Raw genomic sequence first — 18,687 nt, 5'->3', positions numbered from 1 at the left:
GCTGGCAGAAGCAGTGTACAGACAGCCGGAGGGAGTAGCCGGCAACAAGCAGCCAGCAGGGCAGCGGTGGAGAGGCGTGATAAGTGAGTAAAGTGCCTCTTACCCCCCGCTCTACCTCCCATGGAGGATGGGAGGTGAACTCTGCAGATGCACCTCTGTATTCTGGGTCTGCACTGAGCAAGGGCAGCAACTGTGAGTGGGGTGCAGAGAAGGGTTGGGCACGTGAAGGGGACTTTTGGGTTGCTGGACTTAAGAACCTATGGAGAAAAGGACACTGCCCAGCCTACTTGGAGTGGGTTTTTTACTCATGGTTTATGTTTATGAACCCTCTTTGTGGTGTTTTCCCAAGTTAATGCCAAGTTACTTCCCTCCTTTTATTAATAGTTGGGAAAGCATTGGCTCTTAGAGGCACCCAGGAGTGATGTGAGGGCTCGAGCCAGTTCTGTGTTGGATCGATGGAAAGGAACCCCTAGATATTGAACCCGGCCCTGGCTCCTGCTGGCTCCACCTGGCAGAAGGGTTACAGTCTAATAAATCCATCATTGGCCATAGATGGAGAACAATTATCAGACTAAATAGACCATCAGGCTATTCCACTATGGCTACTCCTACAGTATATTCTTAGGAGTGTATATATAATTTAAGGCTGCTCACTCGCTTTGATTTATATTTTAACTTCATTGCAGGGCAAACATGATTGTAACTTGATAAAGATCCCCAACATTTTCATGGTGGTTAGTGGGGAGAGGGATATCAGCGGATTCATATTACCTTGAAATCAGCCCAGGCTGAAAGTAGACATCCCTCCCTGCTCACCTTTGGTGAAACAAGCTCCCCATTTTGCAATAGTTAATGGTGAACTTGAACAAATCTCTCCTTATTTAAAAGTCTGGGTTTGAGGAACAGACTGAGATAGATGGTTTCTTTCTCTGTAAGCTATTGATTTATGGATTGTACTAAATGGTGTGACATGCCCTTTAAATGGAATGTACAAGTAATATATTGTATGGCAACTGCATTATTAATGATTTTGATACCTGGTATTTGTGTCTTCTGATTCTGAGCTCTTATTATTTATACTGGTCAGGGTGGAGGGCAGATGCTGGGTTGGGCTTCCGTCCCCTGATTTGCTATGCTTTGCTCTCACACTCATATTTATTCCTAGGATTGTTCTCATTATTCATGTTACATCTAACCTGATCAGCTGACATTTTTTCTGACTGCATGCCAGGGCAAGGGAGCTGGGGAGAGGGGGAGCTTAATCTTGCAGGAGAATCACTGGGTATTTTAGATGAATAATAGCTGGGTGAGAGTAGATGATTGCTGGAGAGCTTATCCCCCTTCTTATTAAAAGTTATTTACAGTACCAGATAAAAAGAAGTGGAGAGAATTATAAAGGAAAGGTTTTTGTTCATTTTTTCCTCCCTTTAAATCTTTGTAATTAAATATTTTTCTTAGTTTATGAGATCAAACATGCTGGTACATTTACAGAGATAAACTTGTAAATAGCATATTGAAATTAGGAGGGCTAAACGCATGGGCGATGCATGACTTCTCCATCTGGGGAGGCTGGGTGCACCTGGATCATAGCCCTGCCCCAAGGCTTGCCCCCATTCAGCTTCCTCCCCCTGAAGTCCAGCTCCTGCTCGACCCCCGGCCCCATTTGGCCTTGTCCCTCAAGGCTCCTCCCCGTGGCATTTGAGCCTCTTGGCCCCCTCCTGCCCATCTGGATGCTCACTGCTTGCACATGCCTCTCTGCCCCTCCCCCGAGACCCCCTGCCTGCCGGCCAGTCAGCTGGTCACTCATCACTCGCGCACGCCTCTTCAGCCTCTCCCCAAGGGCCCCCATGTGGATGGAATGGGGATGTAAAGAGGCGGAGTGAGGGCGGGGCCTCAGGGAGAAGAGGATGAGTGGGAGCAGGGCCTCAGGGTAGAGCATAGGCAGGGTCACGGCCCAGGGGCCCTTTCGGTGGCAGAACACTCCAAAGGTGGTGGGCCAGCTGTTTGGGGATGCTTAGCCTGTGCTGGCCTCTTAGAACCACCATGGCTAAAAATTAAAGAGCATTTTTTAACCAAAGACATAAAACCAAATAATAGCATGGGATTCCTTAAGTGTATCTGAAGCTGGAGGCCTGTCGGAGAATCAGTGGGTCTCTTGAACTACCAGGAAAAAAAGGGATCAATTAAGCAGGATAAGGACTCTGCAGAGAAGATGAATGACTTCTTTGAATCAGTCTTCACCACCAAGGATACCAGGGAGATATCTACCTCATACCTACTCTTTTCATGTAGTAGAGGTACCACCAGAGACTGAGGTTCAAAAAAATATATACATACATATATATACACATATATATACACACACACACTTTATGTATAACCAGATAAATTAAACACCAATGAGTAACCAGAGCTGAACAATATATATCCAAAAGTGCTGAAAGTACATAAAAATGAAGTGACAAAAAATATGCAGGGCCAGATCTTCAGGTGGGGTAAATCATTTACTTTAATGGAGATACAATGTTAAAGTCAAGGAATTGGCTGGCAATTGATTATTAAAATTAGCTACTATATTGGCATAGTAAATGGCAGCAAATATTGCACCAGCCTTTAAAAAAAAAAAAAAAAAAAGAGGCTAACAATGATCCTGAGGATTACAGACTAGGTAAACTTTCCTTCAGTACTAAGTATTCACTCAGTGTACTCATCTAGATTAACATAATATGGTAGAACAAACCAGCATGGCTTCAGTAAAGGAAAATCAAGCCTCTTCACTCCACTAGAGTTCTTTGAGCATGTCAGCAAGATCATGGTAACAATAATTGATTGAGGCCTGTGACTATGTCCTTCACATGAGACTGTTAAAGGAAATAAGTAGACTTGCGTGAGAGACAAAATACTGTCATGGAGTAGAAACTGACTGAGAAGCAAAAAGCAGAGCAGGAATAAATGGTCCGTGTTCATAATTGGCAAGGTTAATGATGAGGTGCCACAAAGGACTCGACGAGGACGGTGCTTTTTAACAAATGTATTAGTAATTTGGAAAAGAAGGTGAATGCTGAGGTGGTAAAATTTGCACATGGCACAAAATGATTAAGCCTGGTCAACAGCACTGCAGTATAGCTGATATAGAGTCAGTATCTGGAGAGTGGGCTCCTCTATGGTGGGTCCAACACCACCCAATCCAGGACTCTGGTGCAAGGAGCATTTTCAGGAGAAAGGGAACATGCCAAGGGGGTCCCAGGATGTCCTATAAGGTTGCTCTAATTTTGAGCTCTGACCAAGCCGGCTTTCGCTGAGGCCATAGCACATGTGACCAACTACTCGCGCTGACCACATTTGTTGAAAATGGCTTCCAGTGAAACTTGAAAACAAGACACTGTTTTTGTTGATCTAACAGCTGCGTACGATACTCGTACAACGTTCTTAATAGATAAATATGATCGGTATGGCACACTGGCCTGCTTTTGAAAGTATCACAGGTCCTGCTACCTTGGGTCACAGGTATTGTTGAACTGTTCCTCTGTGATAGGCAGTTCAGAGTCTATATGGGGGAGAAGACGAGTGCTTGGAGATGACAGAGCAATGGGTTACCCCAGGGCTCTGTGCTTTCTCCAACTCTGTTCAACCTTTACATCAATGACCTGCCAATAATGAAGTCAAGAAAGTTCATTTACACAAACAACATCTGTTTCAGTACCCAGGCCCAGACATTTCACGAGCTTGATGCCACCTTAAACCGGGACATGATAAAGCTAGCTGACTACTGTAAGACTTGGCGCCTCCAGCCAAGCATCATAAAAACAGTCTCCAGTTTGTTCCATCTTCATCACGCTAGCACAACCCGAGAACTGAATGTTTATCTGAATGGTCAGAAGGTGAAGAATGAAGTAGAACCAGTCTATCTAGGTGTGACCTTAGACCGCACAATGAGTTACCATGCCCACGTGAAGAAGACAGCATCTGAAGTCAAGACATGCAACAATCTTCTTAGCAAACTGACAGGTTTGTCATGGGGTGCTCGTGCTCCAACTTTGCAGACGTCAGCTCTTGCCACCTCATATTTGGTGGCGGAGTATTGCCCACCAATTTGGAGTCAATCGTCACACACCAAACTGATGGATACGCAGTTACATGCCACCACGTATATCATCTCTGGCACCCTTATCCGACTCCACTCCCATGGCTTCCAGTTCTGAGCAATATTGCTCCCCCTCATATCAGACGAGAGGTTGCCACTGGCAAGTTACTGGAGAAAGTATGCACCAACTCAAGCTGGCCGCTTCATAATGACCTTTTTAAACCACCAGCTGCATGTTTGCTATCACGTCACCCATAATGGTCTCATCCGCCACGCCAGGATGCTAAGGCGGAAACACTCTGGTGAGAGGAATGGATATCTGTTATAATCCCCAACCAGTCCCTCATCGCCAACCCCACAATTTGCCCACTTGGTTTTGACCTGCCCCATCCCCAATGGTTCCTCTTGAACAGGATCCAGACTCGGCAAGGTCTCTGTGCAGCCAACCAGTATCGCTGGGGCCTTCATGACAGCCCTTTGTGCAGCTGCGGTGCAACACAGATGATGACGCACATTGTCAATGAATGCCTGCTGACTAGGTTCAGCAGTGGCCTAAGAGAACTGCATCACACCACTGAAGATACCATCGCTTGGCTAGACGACTATGCATGTGCTAAATAAATAAATAATTTATACTGGAGACCAAATCTGAAAAATTCAATGAAAGTGTTTTTAACCCAAATTTGTTTCTTTTAAAATGCTTTACGAAACACATACAGTATTTTACCAGCTATCTCTGCATGTGTAGGTGTACACACACTGCGCAATTACTTTATTTCTCTGGCTTTTGCCATGAAGGGATATATTTATAAAATCTCAGTACATCAAAAAGAAGCTAGTACACAAGAGAGGAATAAATATTCAACAATGCAGCAAAAGTATTGAACAATGCAGTAAAAATAGATCCAATTCAATTTCAGAAATCATTGCTGCATTCCAAGAATAAATATTACTTATGAACATTTGCATATGGAGGATTTTTTAAAACTTTACTGTCTTATCAAAAGTCATCTGAACTATCGTGCTCTTTTAAAAATTAAACTATAGAAAAAATAAATATTCCTAGATTTAGGACAAGTTATTTCAATCATTTTGTCCCCACACCCAATTAAGAGTCTGGTCCAAAGCTCATTGAAGTCAATGGCTGTGGATTCAGGCCCTAATTTTCTTTATCCTCAAGATGTCACTGCTATAGACATGGAGGTCTCTCCTTGCCTCCGGCTAAGCCACTGCTGGAGGGTGTCTTTAAGTCTATCTGACCTATCACAGACCAGTGCCTCGCTAAACTGGCTTATTCCTCTGCTCAGTCTTGAGTCTATGCTACATTCAGCATCCTCCAGATTCTAGAGTTATGTTTAAATAACCCAACATATTGACATTAAGAATAACAAAAAATGACCACTGTTTTCTGTAAGAACCACTGTAGAATGTGTTGTGCTCTAGAGTTCCCAGCAGAATTCAACTATCAAACCAAGAAATAAACAAAACAGACATGTTGCTTGGTTCTCATTCAGATTCTGACTGTGAAAGTAAGGATCCCCAGGGTAGCAACCCTTTGTGCATCTCCTATTTAACAGGAGAGAGTCCAACTTAATAAATTAGAGAAAATTCAGTCTTATATATTAGTGTTTACTAGAAGTGGATTGAGATGGCTGTGTTTGGATTTGCAAAATCTCATCTACGTGTTTACAAAAATTAAAGCCACAATGAGGTGTGATTCTGATTCCTTTTTAGACAAACCAACAAAGTTTGAGAGGATGGGGTTAGATAAAGATTCCCATTTTGACTGATAGCTAGTATTTACCTGAGGATCTACAAACGAGTTTGGATAAAACAGGCACTGACCAGAACCTTCACCCCAAACCTATATTGAACCTGACCAAACTTTTCTTTGGGGTTCTGTGTTCGTATGAACTCCTCAATGCCAACTGACAAAGTGTTCACTGTTCTGTAACACCAACTTCTGTCAAGCCTGACAAACTCACTACACCTAACACTGTGCTGAGATAATATCTATTAAGAATGTTGTACGAGTTATTAAATGAAATCCAAGATCATGCTGGCCCTTAATATAGCTGTCAAATGTATGTGTTGATAAAATTTAAAAGGTTCTGTATATTCTGAAAATATCTCCTTTTACTTTGTGTCAAGATATTACACTGAAGAAGAGGTGAAAAACAGGTTTTGCCCGACAAAAGGATGTATATTCACATCTGCTTAGATTCATATGTAGATTAATCATTGTAAACCAAACACAATGGGAGCTACGTTTGCATTTCAAGTCAACATGAGGATGTGAAGGCAACTTGAAGCCAGCACATCCTCACTCTGGAACCAAAACAATGATATTTTAGAAAATAAGGAAACACAAAAGACCATTTTGATACCCATTTACTGAGGAAATCCCTCAAAAGGCATGGGGATATTCATGACAACTTGGATCTTGGTTTTGGGTGAAAACGAGCAGCTCTGTCAAAGACTGAATACTTGGGAGAAGATCTATTTTATTAAATAGGAAAGGTAACTATTAATAAGTGTAGACCTAGGATTACATTTCATATTTTGTTTCTACTCATTATCCTTTCTCAGTGTCTTAAATATGAATATTGGTTAAAAAATTATTATTGTTTTCATTACACATATATTTCAGTGTTATGTTATAAATCCTGAGTTGTACCAATCAAGCTGTGTACACATTGCCTCTCTAGGGGCAGCTTACCTGGTAATTACTGTGAGTGTCCACTGACAGGGGCTGGATACTGGAGGGAGTGCTCTGAGGACTTGGAGATTGGTGTGTACTTAGCACTAGCCTGCCCAGAGTTAGCATGGTCTGAGGAGACCTGGAAGTCAGTGCTTGTGGGGCCAGCGGCTATTGGTTTCCGGGAGCTGAACCATAATAGGGATAGACAAGATTGCATCATACTAAGATGCCCCACAGCTCTTAGTACCCTGGGGAGCGTCCAGTTTCACAATCTTTTTTATTTCCTCTTCCAGTTGGATTTCATTTTTGTACATCAGGAAAACTCTTCATGTACTTCAAGCTTAGAGGAAGCACCAGGAATTTTATAAGGAAGCAAAGCCTGTCCTCACGAGACTGTCAGCTCACTAATGAAAGACCCAAGAATCAAAATTCTGATCTCTGTTACTTCAGTGAAGATCTGGACTTCAATACAGTTACTATGGATTTAACAGCATTAGCCCAAGAGGCTTTGATAAGTGTCCAAATGTTCAGATGCTCCACCAAATGTAACCCCTTTAAACTGAAGAAATACTTACTGATCTGCATGAGGGGCACTTCTGTTTTTTGGAGTCGGATAAATTGTCCTCTCCTTCACACAAACAAACAAAATTTAGCCCCAGGAAACTGATGAAAAGAGGTGAAGTGACTTACCCATGGATCAGAGAGCATTACTGTCAAAGATGGGAATAAGAACTCAGGCATTCCTAACGGACATTTTCTGTAGCTGGACTACTAGACCGTACTGGCACAGGGTGAATGCACTTTCTTCACTCAGCCGCCTTTTGGGTGATAATCATGACACAAATAAAGAGAGATAAAGGGAGCTTTGGCCTCCACTGTGAAAGACATAAGCACATACATGTCTCTAGTTCAGAATATGTGTAATCCTCCCAAGGAAGGATTAAAGTAAAAAACAAAACAAAAAATCCTATCAGTATATTACAAAGAGAAGCATGTGGCTGGCTCATGGAAAAAATAATGGTGGGTGGGATTCAGAGCCTCTTTCCCCTAAGTTTGGCTCTGAGTCCTATTTTCTATGATTCAACTGGCTGCTACTGCAGGTCCGTACAGCTCCATTGACTTCTCCCATGTTTGCTGATGGTGAATGTTGCATATAGTCACCAAAGCCGGTTACCTCTAAAGGGTTGTTTGGAATGTGTGCAATGAATCAGTAGGTCTCAGCACAATTCCCAATGGGTCCATATCGCAGGAAATGCCATGAGCATTGGTCTTTTGTGGCAGGCTAATGGGGGCCAAGGACTGAATGGGCCATGGAAACTGAACTTCCCTCCCAACTCTTGAAGTGCTTCTTCTGGGGCAGGTCCCACACTGATAATGTGGGATGGTGAAAACTTTCCATAAACAGACCATGCAGTACCTGATGTCTGCATAAACAATCTGCATTCTTATTCTTCAGTGCCTTTCCCCAAAACTTTGCATATATCTATTATTTACAACAAAACAAACACTTCACAACATGGGGAAAAGTGTCCTTCTGCCCCACCACGTTATGCTTTCCCTGCTTGCCGTGACAATCATCTTTCCCTTTCATTGACTTTGAAAAGATAGGTTTCAGAGGAACAGCCGTGTTAGTCTGTATTCGCAAAAAGAAAAGGAGTACTTGTGGCACCTTAGAGACTAACCAATTTATTTGAGCATGAGCTTTCGTGAGCTACAGCTCACTTCATCAGATGTTTACCGTGGAAACTGCAGCAGACTTTATATACACACAGAAATCATGAAACAATACCTCCTCCCACCCCACTGTCCTGCTGGTAATAGCTTATCTAAAGTGATCAACAGGTGGGCCATTTCCAGCACAAATCCAGGTTTTCTCACCCTCCACCCCCCCACACAAATTCACTCTCCTGCTGGTGCTAGCCCATCCAAAGTGACAACTCTTTACATAATCAAGTCGGGCTATTTCCTGCATAGATCCAGGTTTTCTCACATCCCCCCCACCCCCATACACACACAAACTCACTCTCCTGCTGGTAATAGCTCATCTAAACTGACCATTCTCCAGGTTTAAATCCAAGTTAAACCAGAACATCTGGGGGGGGGGGTAGGAAAAAACAAGAGGAAACAGGCTACCTTGCATAATGACTTAGCCACTCCCAGTCTCTATTTAAGCCTAAATTAATAGTATCCAATTTGCAAATGAATTCCAATTCAGCAGTTTCTCGCTGGAGTCTGGATTTGAAGTTTTTTTGTTTTAAGATAGCGACCTTCATGTCTGTGATTGCGTGACCAGAGAGATTGAAGTGTTCTCCGACTGGTTTATGAATGTTATAATTCTTGACATCTGATTTGTGTCCATTTATTCTTTTACGTAGAGACTGTCCAGTTTGACCAATGTACATGGCAGAGGGGCATTGCTGGCACATGATGGCATATATCACATTGGTGGATGTGCAGGTGAACGAGCCTCTGATAGTGTGGCTGATGTTATTAGGCCCTGTGATGGTGTCCCCTGAATAGATATGTGGGCACAATTGGCAACGGGCTTTGTTGCAAGGATAAGTTCCTGGGTTAGTGGTTCTGTTGTGTGGTATGTGGTTGTTGGTGAGTATTTGCTTCAGGTTGCGGGGCTGTCTGTAGGCAAGGACTGGCCTGTCTCCCAAGACTTGTGAGAGTGTTGGGTCATCCTTTAGGATAGGTTGTAGATCCTTAATAATGCGTTGGAGGGGTTTTAGTTGGGGGCTGAAGGTGACGGCTAGTGGCGTTCTGTTATTTTCTTTGTTAGGCCTGTCCTGTAGTAGGTAACTTCTGGGAACTCTTCTGGCTCTATCAATCTGTTTCTTTACTTCTGCAGGTGGGTATTGTAGTTGTAAGAAAGCTTGACAGAGATCTTGTAGGTGTTTGTCTCTGTCTGAGGGGTTGGAGCAAATGCGGTTGTATCGCAGAGCTTGGCTGTAGACGATGGATCGTGTGGTGTGGTCAGGGTGAAAGCTGGAGGCATGCAGGTAGGAATAGCGGTCAGTAGGTTTCCGGTATAGGGTGGTGTTTATGTGGCCATTGTTTATTAGCACTGTAGTGTCCAGGAAGTGGATCTCTTGTGTGGACTGGACCAGGCTGAGGTTGGTGGTGGGATGGAAATTGTTGAAATCATGGTGGAATTCCTCAAGGGCTTCTTTTCCATGGGTCCAGATGATGAAGATGTCATCAATTTGATTGATAGATTGATAGATTGATAGAGATTGATTGACAGATTGATAGAGCCAGAAGAGTTCCCAGAAGTTACCTACTACAGGACAGGCCTAACAAAGAAAATAACAGAACGCCACTAGCCGTCACCTTCAGCCCCCAACTAAAACCCCTCCAACGCATTATTAAGGATCTACAACCTATCCTAAAGGATGACCCAACACTCTCACAAGTCTTGGGAGACAGGCCAGTCCTTGCCTACAGACAGCCCCGCAACCTGAAGCAAATACTCACCAACAACCACATACCACACAACAGAACCACTAACCCAGGAACTTATCCTTGCAACAAAGCCCGTTGCCAATTGTGCCCACATATCTATTCAGGGGACACCATCACAGGGCCTAATAACATCAGCCACACTATCAGAGGCTCGTTCACCTGCACATCCACCAATGTGATATATGCCATCATGTGCCAGCAATGCCCCTCTGCCATGTACATTGGTCAAACTGGACAGTCTCTACGTAAAAGAATAAATGGACACAAATCAGATGTCAAGAATTATAACATTCATAAACCAGTCGGAGAACACTTCAATCTCTCTGGTCACGCAATCACAGACATGAAGGTCGCTATCTTAAAACAAAAAAACTTCAAATCCAGACTCCAGCGAGAAACTGCTGAATTGGAATTCATTTGCAAATTGGATACTATTAATTTAGGCTTAAATAGAGACTGGGAGTGGCTAAGTCATTATGCAAGGTAGCCTGTTTCCTCTTGTTTTTTCCTACCCCCCCCCCCAGATGTTCTGGTTTAACTTGGATTTAAACCTGGAGAATGGTCAGTTTAGATGAGCTATTACCAGCAGGAGAGTGAGTTTGTGTGTGTATGGGGGTGGGGGGGATGTGAGAAAACCTGGATCTATGCAGGAAATAGCCCGACTTGATTATGTAAAGAGTTGTCACTTTGGATGGGCTAGCACCAGCAGGAGAGTGAATTTGTGTGGGGGGGTGGAGGGTGAGAAAACCTGGATTTGTGCTGGAAATGGCCCACCTGTTGATCACTTTAGATAAGCTATTACCAGCAGGACAGTGGGGTGGGAGGAGGTATTGTTTCATGATTTCTGTGTGTATATAAAGTCTGCTGCAGTTTCCACGGTAAACATCTGATGAAGTGAGCTGTAGCTCACGAAAGCTCATGCTCAAATAAATTGGTTAGTCTCTAAGGTGCCACAAGTACTCCTTTTCTTTTTGAAAAGATAGAGTTCCCTCTCATTCAGAGGGAAGTGGAAGGTCAGCGCACATCTACATTTAAATGGAAAGCAGTTAATAGTGCTATCACTGGGAGCTGCTAATAATTAGCGATTATTAGCCTAACAATATGGAATGACTGATACAGAGTTAGAGCTAATGACTTTAAAGACGATTAGGCCATTTTGTCACTTGTTTGCTCTATTTATTCAAAACTCCATTCATTTTGACCACCGAAGGGCTATATACAATGTGGTGTAAAAAAAGAGAAAGCTGTAAGGACATACTGTACTCTGAGGAAAAGCCTATCTTTTGAGATCTGATGAATATGCAGTAGAAGCAGATATGTATCCAAAGGAAATGGGGAGGTGGGGTTTATTCAGATAAGCAAGAAGTTGTATAACCACAGATCTGTCTGTCTAATCTGTCCCTCTGTCTGTTTTAGGAATTTCTAGAGCACCCACCACTGTAGTTTCTAAGACCTGCATATGGTTTCAGCTGAACAGATAAATTGCTTTTTCTGATGGTGTTATAAGATTAGTGGTGGAATTTGAATTGGGGGGAACCTAAACATAAATAATTCAAAAGTTTTCAAATTTTTGTTTCACATGAAAAATTATGTAAGATATTTTTTCCACAAAAATGTTTGAGTTTACAAGCCTTTTTTTTTTTAAAGAAAAAATTTCAATTTGAATAAGAAGCGAAGTATTGAGTTGTTGGGAAGCAGTTTCCAGTGGGGATCCAGCCTCAGGGCCTGATGCAGCAAAGCGTATAAACCTGTGAAGTCAATGGTGCTTCAGGACATGCTTAAGGGCTAAGCATGCGGTTAAGTGCTTCACTGAATTCATATGCCTAAGTGCTTTGCTGAATGTGGGCCTCATTTAATATCTAGAAGAGGGAGTAAACTGTGAGCAGTTTCTAGCTGGATCCTGAAAGCAATGAGGAGTCAGTGGAAATGTCCAAACAAGGGGCTAGGACAAGATCAGTCTCTAACAATGTGGGCTACACCACCACTGCAAACAAAAATGGGGTTGGCCTCTGGCCATAGTCAGCCCACCTCTAAAACTGGATGGGAAACAGCTGGAGCTTGAGCCCTCTGCGGTGAGCAATGTGTTAAAAGCCTGATTACAAACTTCTCAGTGCTAGATATGTGCAACACCCCTAGATCGCTGATATCCCCACAGAGAGCTCTGTACTCCTGAATGCAAAAGGCAGCACTTTGGAAAATCTCTGGGTTAGACTTCAGCATCACTTACTAATGATATTCCATATTCATATTCCAGCAGCAGAGGAATAATCAAAAAGAAATCATACATCATAAGTCAGCCTTTGGGGTGGGGGGGCAGGGGAGGGAGAGAGGCGGGAGGCAAGGAGAAAGCTTCAGGGGGCCATGGCCCCAGCCATCCGTCATCACTGTAGCCTCCTCACGGGAGACAACCCTGTAATAGAAGCTGGCTAATTTCTTTAGAAATATCTCATTAGTCCCTCCCTTCCCAAGCTGCCTCTCTATTAAAATGTGATAAATGAATTCTGCCACTGCCCATTCTAGCCTGTCCCCTTAATGGAATGAAGATGCGTCATGCTGGCAAGCACTCAAGATGGAGATAATTATTCATGGGCTAGTGGAAGTATTGCAGTCACTGAGCCCATAAGTGCTCCATTGATACTGGAGATAGGATCTCTTTGCTCCAGAGGACTCTGGATAGAGAGAGAGGGACATATATGCTCCTTAATTAAAATATTCCACACGCTCTGTTATTTTAGGATTCCCCCCACGCGTGCACACACACACACACTCATTTATTAGAAAATGTTTATTATGACAAGTTGATGGTGATGACAATGAGGGATTGATACTAGGGGCTAGAGCTATGGTTCTCAACCAGAGGTAGGCATACCCCTGGGGGTATGCAGAGGTCTTCCAGAGGGTCCATCAACTCATTTAGATATTTGCCTTGTTTTACAACAGGCTACATAAAAAGCACTAGCGAAGGCAGTAGAAACTAAAGTGTCATACTGACAATGACTTGTTTATACTGCTCGCTATACTATACACTGAAATGTAAGTACAATACTTATATTCCAATTGATTTATTTTACAATTATATGGGAAAAATGAGAAAGAAAGCAATTTTTCAGTAGTAGTAGTATGATGTGACACTTTTGCATTTTTATGTGTGATATTATAAGCAAGTAGTTTTAAAGTGAGGTGAAGCTTGGGGTACGCAAGACAAATCAGACTTTTGAAAGGGAAACAATAGTCAGGAAAGGTTGAGACCCACTAGGCTAGCGCTTGGCACAGCGTGGGATTTTCCATCTCAAAGCCCAGTTGTGGTTTTGCAATAGACCCTGTGCCAGGGACCATGCATAGTTGTGCTGCCCCAGGAACTGGCCAGCAACCAGACTGTGACTCAAGAGTGATTTGTGCAACCTGTACCTATACCTGGTGCAGATTACTGCCCTCTCTCAACTGGCTTAGCTGAGCCTGCCAGCATGACAGAGAGATTGAGCTAAGGCAGTGGTTCTCAACCTGTTTACCATTGTAGGCCACATCCAATACTACCTATATGGCCCTGAGACTGTCACTTGAGCTGCAGCTGTGTGTTGATTGGGCCGCAGGTTGAGAACCACTGAGCTAAGGCAATGCCCACTCCCCATCTGGGCCCTGAACCTAACTGGGAATAGCAGCTCCACAGAGGCTACTTTACTACTCTATCCCCACTGTGCTATTTGTGATGTAGGCAGACTGCACAAGAGACTCTAAGGGGATGCTGTATGCCCTCGTACTGCGGTGTGTGGGTGCATAACATAGTTCACAATTAGCCTTTAGGACCAGATTCTGTTAGTCTTACTCACCTTCAAATCAATGAGAAGGAAGGTACTACTCTGTTCCACATTAGTAAAGGCAGCAGAATCTGAGTCTCTGGGTGCAAGGTGGAACAGTTGAATTTTCCCTCCTACTCACACCGTATAAATACCTTAAATTCAGCAATAAAGGGAAAGCTCTGAGAGAAATTTTGAATTGCCTTCTCTGCTCCCCTCTGTGCCCAGACAAATATCCACCCACCCTGCTGAGTTCTTCTGCTGCTACTACACACATTCACTGCTGAGTTCTGAGTTCCAATGGACGTTTCATTTCTGGCAGGCAGTTTGTGGGTCATCATGAATCTGAGAATTTGACTGACTTTTCTCTTAGCTCTTTGCCCTCTGAAACCTCAGGAGTGTCTCGGTGCCTCTGCTGCTCTTCACAGCCGGCTAAGTTAGGCATTGGTGTGTCTCCAGCTACATTTGCATTCCGTTTTATGCAAGGCAGCAGCTTCTCCTGGATGAGCTGGATTTTAAGAGGGATGAGAATATGAACCAAGTAACACAGCATCCAAATGAGAAATAATGCACATCATCCATCACATCAGTCAGTGATGAAAAATCAACTCTCCTCATTTCTTATTCTCAGGACAAGGGGTATTTATTGAGATTGGAGTGAAATAATAATATCTGATTAGTATGTTTATATAGTACCTGAAGTGAAGGCAATTTACCTAAGAGGGGAAAGGGCTCAGGATCCCAATGAACTGTGAGAGGCCATTATCAAGAAGTTTGACATGGATGATATGGTCAAGCTTCTTTAATAATGGCTTCACACAGATCCTGAGCCCCCCTTTTCCTTTTAATTTTGCTCTGTGTAACTGCTGTTTGTTTTAGTTCTGAGAGCATGGCAATGAACACTCTGGCAACAGATGTCACCTCTGTGCTCTTGCCCAAGGATCGCCTCCTCTTCTTTATCCATCTCATTTTCCTTAACCACCTGCTTGCTGAATTAAACCTTGGGTACAGCTTCCCGTACCTATTATCCCTTGCACTTCAGCCCTTTCTCTGTTTTCTACTTTCCTGCAGTCTGACTGTGCCACAACTTTATTTAATACATTCTAAATCTGATGTCCTGCTAACAGTTAAAACAAAACAAAAAAACTGTTGATATGCATTTTGCACAGTGTTATATTTTATTCTGGCAACTGAATGTTTCATTTATCTTACAGGGTATTTACATGCCCTAAGCTGGAGTCATGGATTCATATGGGCTAGAAATGAATGAGAATAATAAAAGGTGATTCATTATTGCCAGTAATGCTCTATCTTGCACATATGTTTAATTTATTTGCTGAGGGACTGTGCTGAGAGCTGCTGAAGGGTGCTGGCTGCAGAGTACAGTCTGAAAGTTGGTAACAGAGAGATACTATTTGATCTCTTCTTGAAATCTTTTTTCTGTGTTCAATAAATGTGAAGCCTCTTTAAGAAGATTCAAGTGGATGATTTGTGATTCTTCAATACACATCACGCCTCAGTCAAAACACCACCACCACATCTTTAATTTCAGATTCATCCCTACTAGCAGGAATATACTTTGGTGTCTGACTGTAGTGGGTTAGCAGTTGTCCCTCCCCATCTGGGTCAGTGGGAGGCCACTCCACCTCACTATGTCACTGGCATTGCCCACAGTCAGGGTAGGGCAGCAAGCAGTCTGTGGCTCTGGCCTGCAGTCAGGGCAGAACGGCAGTCCATTAGGGTCCCTAGTCTACCAAAGGCAGAGCAGCACACACTTATGAGTCCAAGCCCTCAGTCAGGGTGGGGGCAGCAAAGACTCTGAGGCCCAGGCCTGTACTCAGGACCGAACAGCAAACAAACAGTTATCCACCCAACCCTCACGTGTAACAAAGGGTCTATGGCTCAGGCCTATACTCAGGGCTGGGCAGAGAGAGGGTCGGGCATCCTAGCTCCAGCAGACAGCCGACAAACACAGGCTTCTTGGCCTAGAGAGGGTGGACTGCCACCCCAGGTGTGTGGTGGCCGGGGGACATAGGCCCTCCCAACTCCATGGCATCCCAGCACCAGGCCCTAACAGTGGTGGAGTATTCCACAGCTGGGTCAGCGAGGAATCCAGCTGCAACATGCTGACCGGATCTCTGACAGCAACACAGCCAGACTAGGGTTGGCTGTCCCTGAGCCACTTCCTTCCCTCCCCTCGGGTTGTACCTGGATCCATGTGGGCGGTGTCTTCCGGTTCGTTGGGGTACAAGGCCAGCGGCAGTCCAGGCAGCTCCTCAGTGCTTTGGTCGGCGGGCGACTCCAGCAGCTCTGGCCAGTCCTCAGTTCGGCAGGGGTCCACTGCAGTCTTCCAGCTCAGGAGCAGACAGAAAGCATCTGCCTCCTTCAGCAGCTGCCAGCCAACTGAGCTCCAGGACCCGCCCTTTATACTTAGAATCATAGAATCATAGAATATAAGGGTTGGAAGGGACCCCAGAAGGTCATCTAGTCCAACCCCCTGCTCGAAGCAGGACCAATTCCCAGTTAAATCATCCCAGCCAGGGCTTTGTCAAGCCTGACCTTAAAAACCTCTAAGGAAGGAGATTCTACCACCTCCCTAGGTAACGCATTCCAGTGTTTCACCACCCTCTTAGTGAAAAAGTTTTTCCTAATATCCAATCTAAACCTCCCCCACTGCAGCTTGAGACCATTACTCCTCGTTCTGTCATCTGATACCATTGAGAACAGTCTAGAGCCATCCTCTTTGGAACCCCCTTTCAGGTAGTTGAAAGCAGCTATCAAATCCCCCCTCATTCTTCTCTTCTGCAGGCTAAACAATCCCAGCTCCCTCAGCCTCTCCTCATAACTCATGTGTTCCAGACCCCTAATCATTTTTGTTGCCCTTCGCTGGACTCTCTCCAATTTATCCACATCCTTCTTGAAGTGTGGGGCCCAAAACTGGACACAGTACTCCAGATGAGGCCTCACCAATGTCGAATAGAGGGGAACGATCACGTCCCTCGATCTGCTCGCTATGCCCCTACTTATACATCCCAAAATGCCATTGGCCTTCTTGGCAACAAGGGCACACTGCTGACTCATATCCAGCTTCTCGTCCACTGTCACCCCTAGGTCCTTTTCCGCAGAACTGCTGCCTAGCCATTCGGTCCCTAGTCTGTAGCTGTGCATTGGGTTCTTCCGTCCTAAGTGCAGGACCCTGCACTTATCCTTATTGAACCTCATCAGATTTCTTTTGGCCCAATCCTCCAATTTGTCTAGGTCCTTCTGTATCCTATCCCTCCCCTCCAGCGTATCTACCACTCCTCCCAGTTTAGTATCATCCGCAAATTTGCTGAGAGTGCAATCCACACCATCCTCCAGATCATTTATGAAGATATTGAACAAAACCGGCCCCAGGACTGACCCTTGGGGCACTCCACTTGATACCGGCTGCCAACTAGACATGGAGCCATTGATCACTACCCGTTGAGCCCGACAATCTAGCCAGCTTTCTACCCACCTTGTAGTGCATTCATCCAGCCCATACTTCCTTAACTTGCTGACAAGAATACTGTGGGAGACCGTGTCAAAAGCTTTGCTAAAGTCAAGAAACAATACATCCACTGCTTTCTCTTCATCCACAGAACCAGTAATCTCATCATAGAAGGCGATTAGATTAGTCAGGCATGACCTTCCCTTGGTGAATCCATGCTGGCTGTTCCTGATCACTTTCCTCTCATGCAAGTGCTTCAGGATTGATTCTTTGAGGACCTGCTCCATGATTTTTCCAGGGACTGAAGTGAGGCTGACTGGCCTGTAGTTCCCAGGATCCTCCTTCTTCCCTTTTTTAAAGATTGGCACTACATTAGCCTTTTTCCAGTCATCCGGGACTTCCCCGGTTCGCCACGAGTTTTCAAAGATAATGGCCAATGGCTCTGCAATCACAGCCGCCAGTTCCTTCCGCACTCTCGGATGCAACTCGTCCGGCCCCATGGACTTGTGCACGTCCAGCTTTTCTAAATAGTCCCTAACCACCTCTATCTCCACAGAGGGCTGTCCATCTCTTCCCCATTTTGTGATGCCCAGCGTAGCAGTCTGGGAGCTGACCTTGTTCTGACCTTGTACTTCCTGTTCTGCTCCCTGACTTTCGGTGGGAGGGGCGGGCACAGCCTGGCTCCGCCCACCAGGCTTCAATGAGTGGCCCTCTGACTCAGTGGGAGGCCATTCCACCTCACTACACTGACATAACCCCGAATGCCCCTTTCTCTCCCATATTGCCATTAAAAACTTTTTATCTGAAAGACACAGAGAGAGAGAGAGAGAGAGAGAAAAAACTGCATGAAAATCCATTTATCCACCTCACAAAGATGAAGAGCTGAGTAAATGATGGTGGAATTTGAATCAGTGGTTCTGGCATTCTGATTGCTGAAATTCAACTACAAAGAGCCAGATTCTGTAATTCTTATTCAGAAAACATCCCTGTGTGTTGCATTTGAGCTGCACGTCATGGTCTGGTTGTACAAAAATATATTAGAATCAAACATTTTGGATCAAGATTTTATTCTGAAAAATAAATCAAGAAGAGTTCAATACAGTGAACAGTGTTGTGTTTTTTGGGAATTGTCACACTGTGCTCATGGGTTTCTTATCATGCAGAGACT

At 44.2% G+C, this 18,687-nt stretch overlaps 1 protein-coding gene across 1 annotated transcript; it reads right to left on the bottom strand.

Annotated features, from left to right (window-relative positions):
* Positions 1 to 13,888: 13,888 nt before the first annotated feature.
* On the bottom strand, positions 13,889 to 18,308 carry LOC142072359 (uncharacterized). The gene is made up of 3 exons (XM_075129027.1): positions 17,547 to 18,308; positions 16,256 to 16,476; positions 13,889 to 14,555 (listed from the first exon to the last, which is right to left on the bottom strand). The coding sequence occupies exons 1-3, from the start codon at positions 18,305 to 18,307 to the stop codon at positions 14,485 to 14,487; spliced, it is 1,053 nt and encodes a 350-aa protein (XP_074985128.1). The 5' UTR covers position 18,308; the 3' UTR covers positions 13,889 to 14,484.
* Between the last annotated feature and the right edge of the window lie 379 nt (positions 18,309 to 18,687).

This window comes from Caretta caretta, chromosome 6 (assembly GCF_965140235.1).
Source record: "Caretta caretta isolate rCarCar2 chromosome 6, rCarCar1.hap1, whole genome shotgun sequence".
NCBI classification, from domain to species: domain Eukaryota; kingdom Metazoa; phylum Chordata; order Testudines; family Cheloniidae; genus Caretta; species Caretta caretta.
This window is presented reverse-complemented; position numbering and strand designations above follow the sequence as displayed.

What these genes read in the sequence shown, in the direction of transcription:
- LOC142072359 (XM_075129027.1), bottom strand. Translation starts at nt 18,307, where the DNA reads ATGGCAATATGGGAGAGAAAGGGGCATTCGGGGTTATGTCAGTGTAGT. An exon ending in CTGGATGAATGCACTACAAG is followed by an intron (nt 16,477 to 17,546) that starts GTGGGTAGAAAG and finishes TATGATTCTAAG; the next exon opens with TATAAAGGGCGGGTCCTGGA. An exon ending in CACCGCCCACATGGATCCAG is followed by an intron (nt 14,556 to 16,255) that starts GTACAACCCGAG and finishes CTTAAAATCCAG; the next exon opens with CTCATCCAGGAGAAGCTGCT.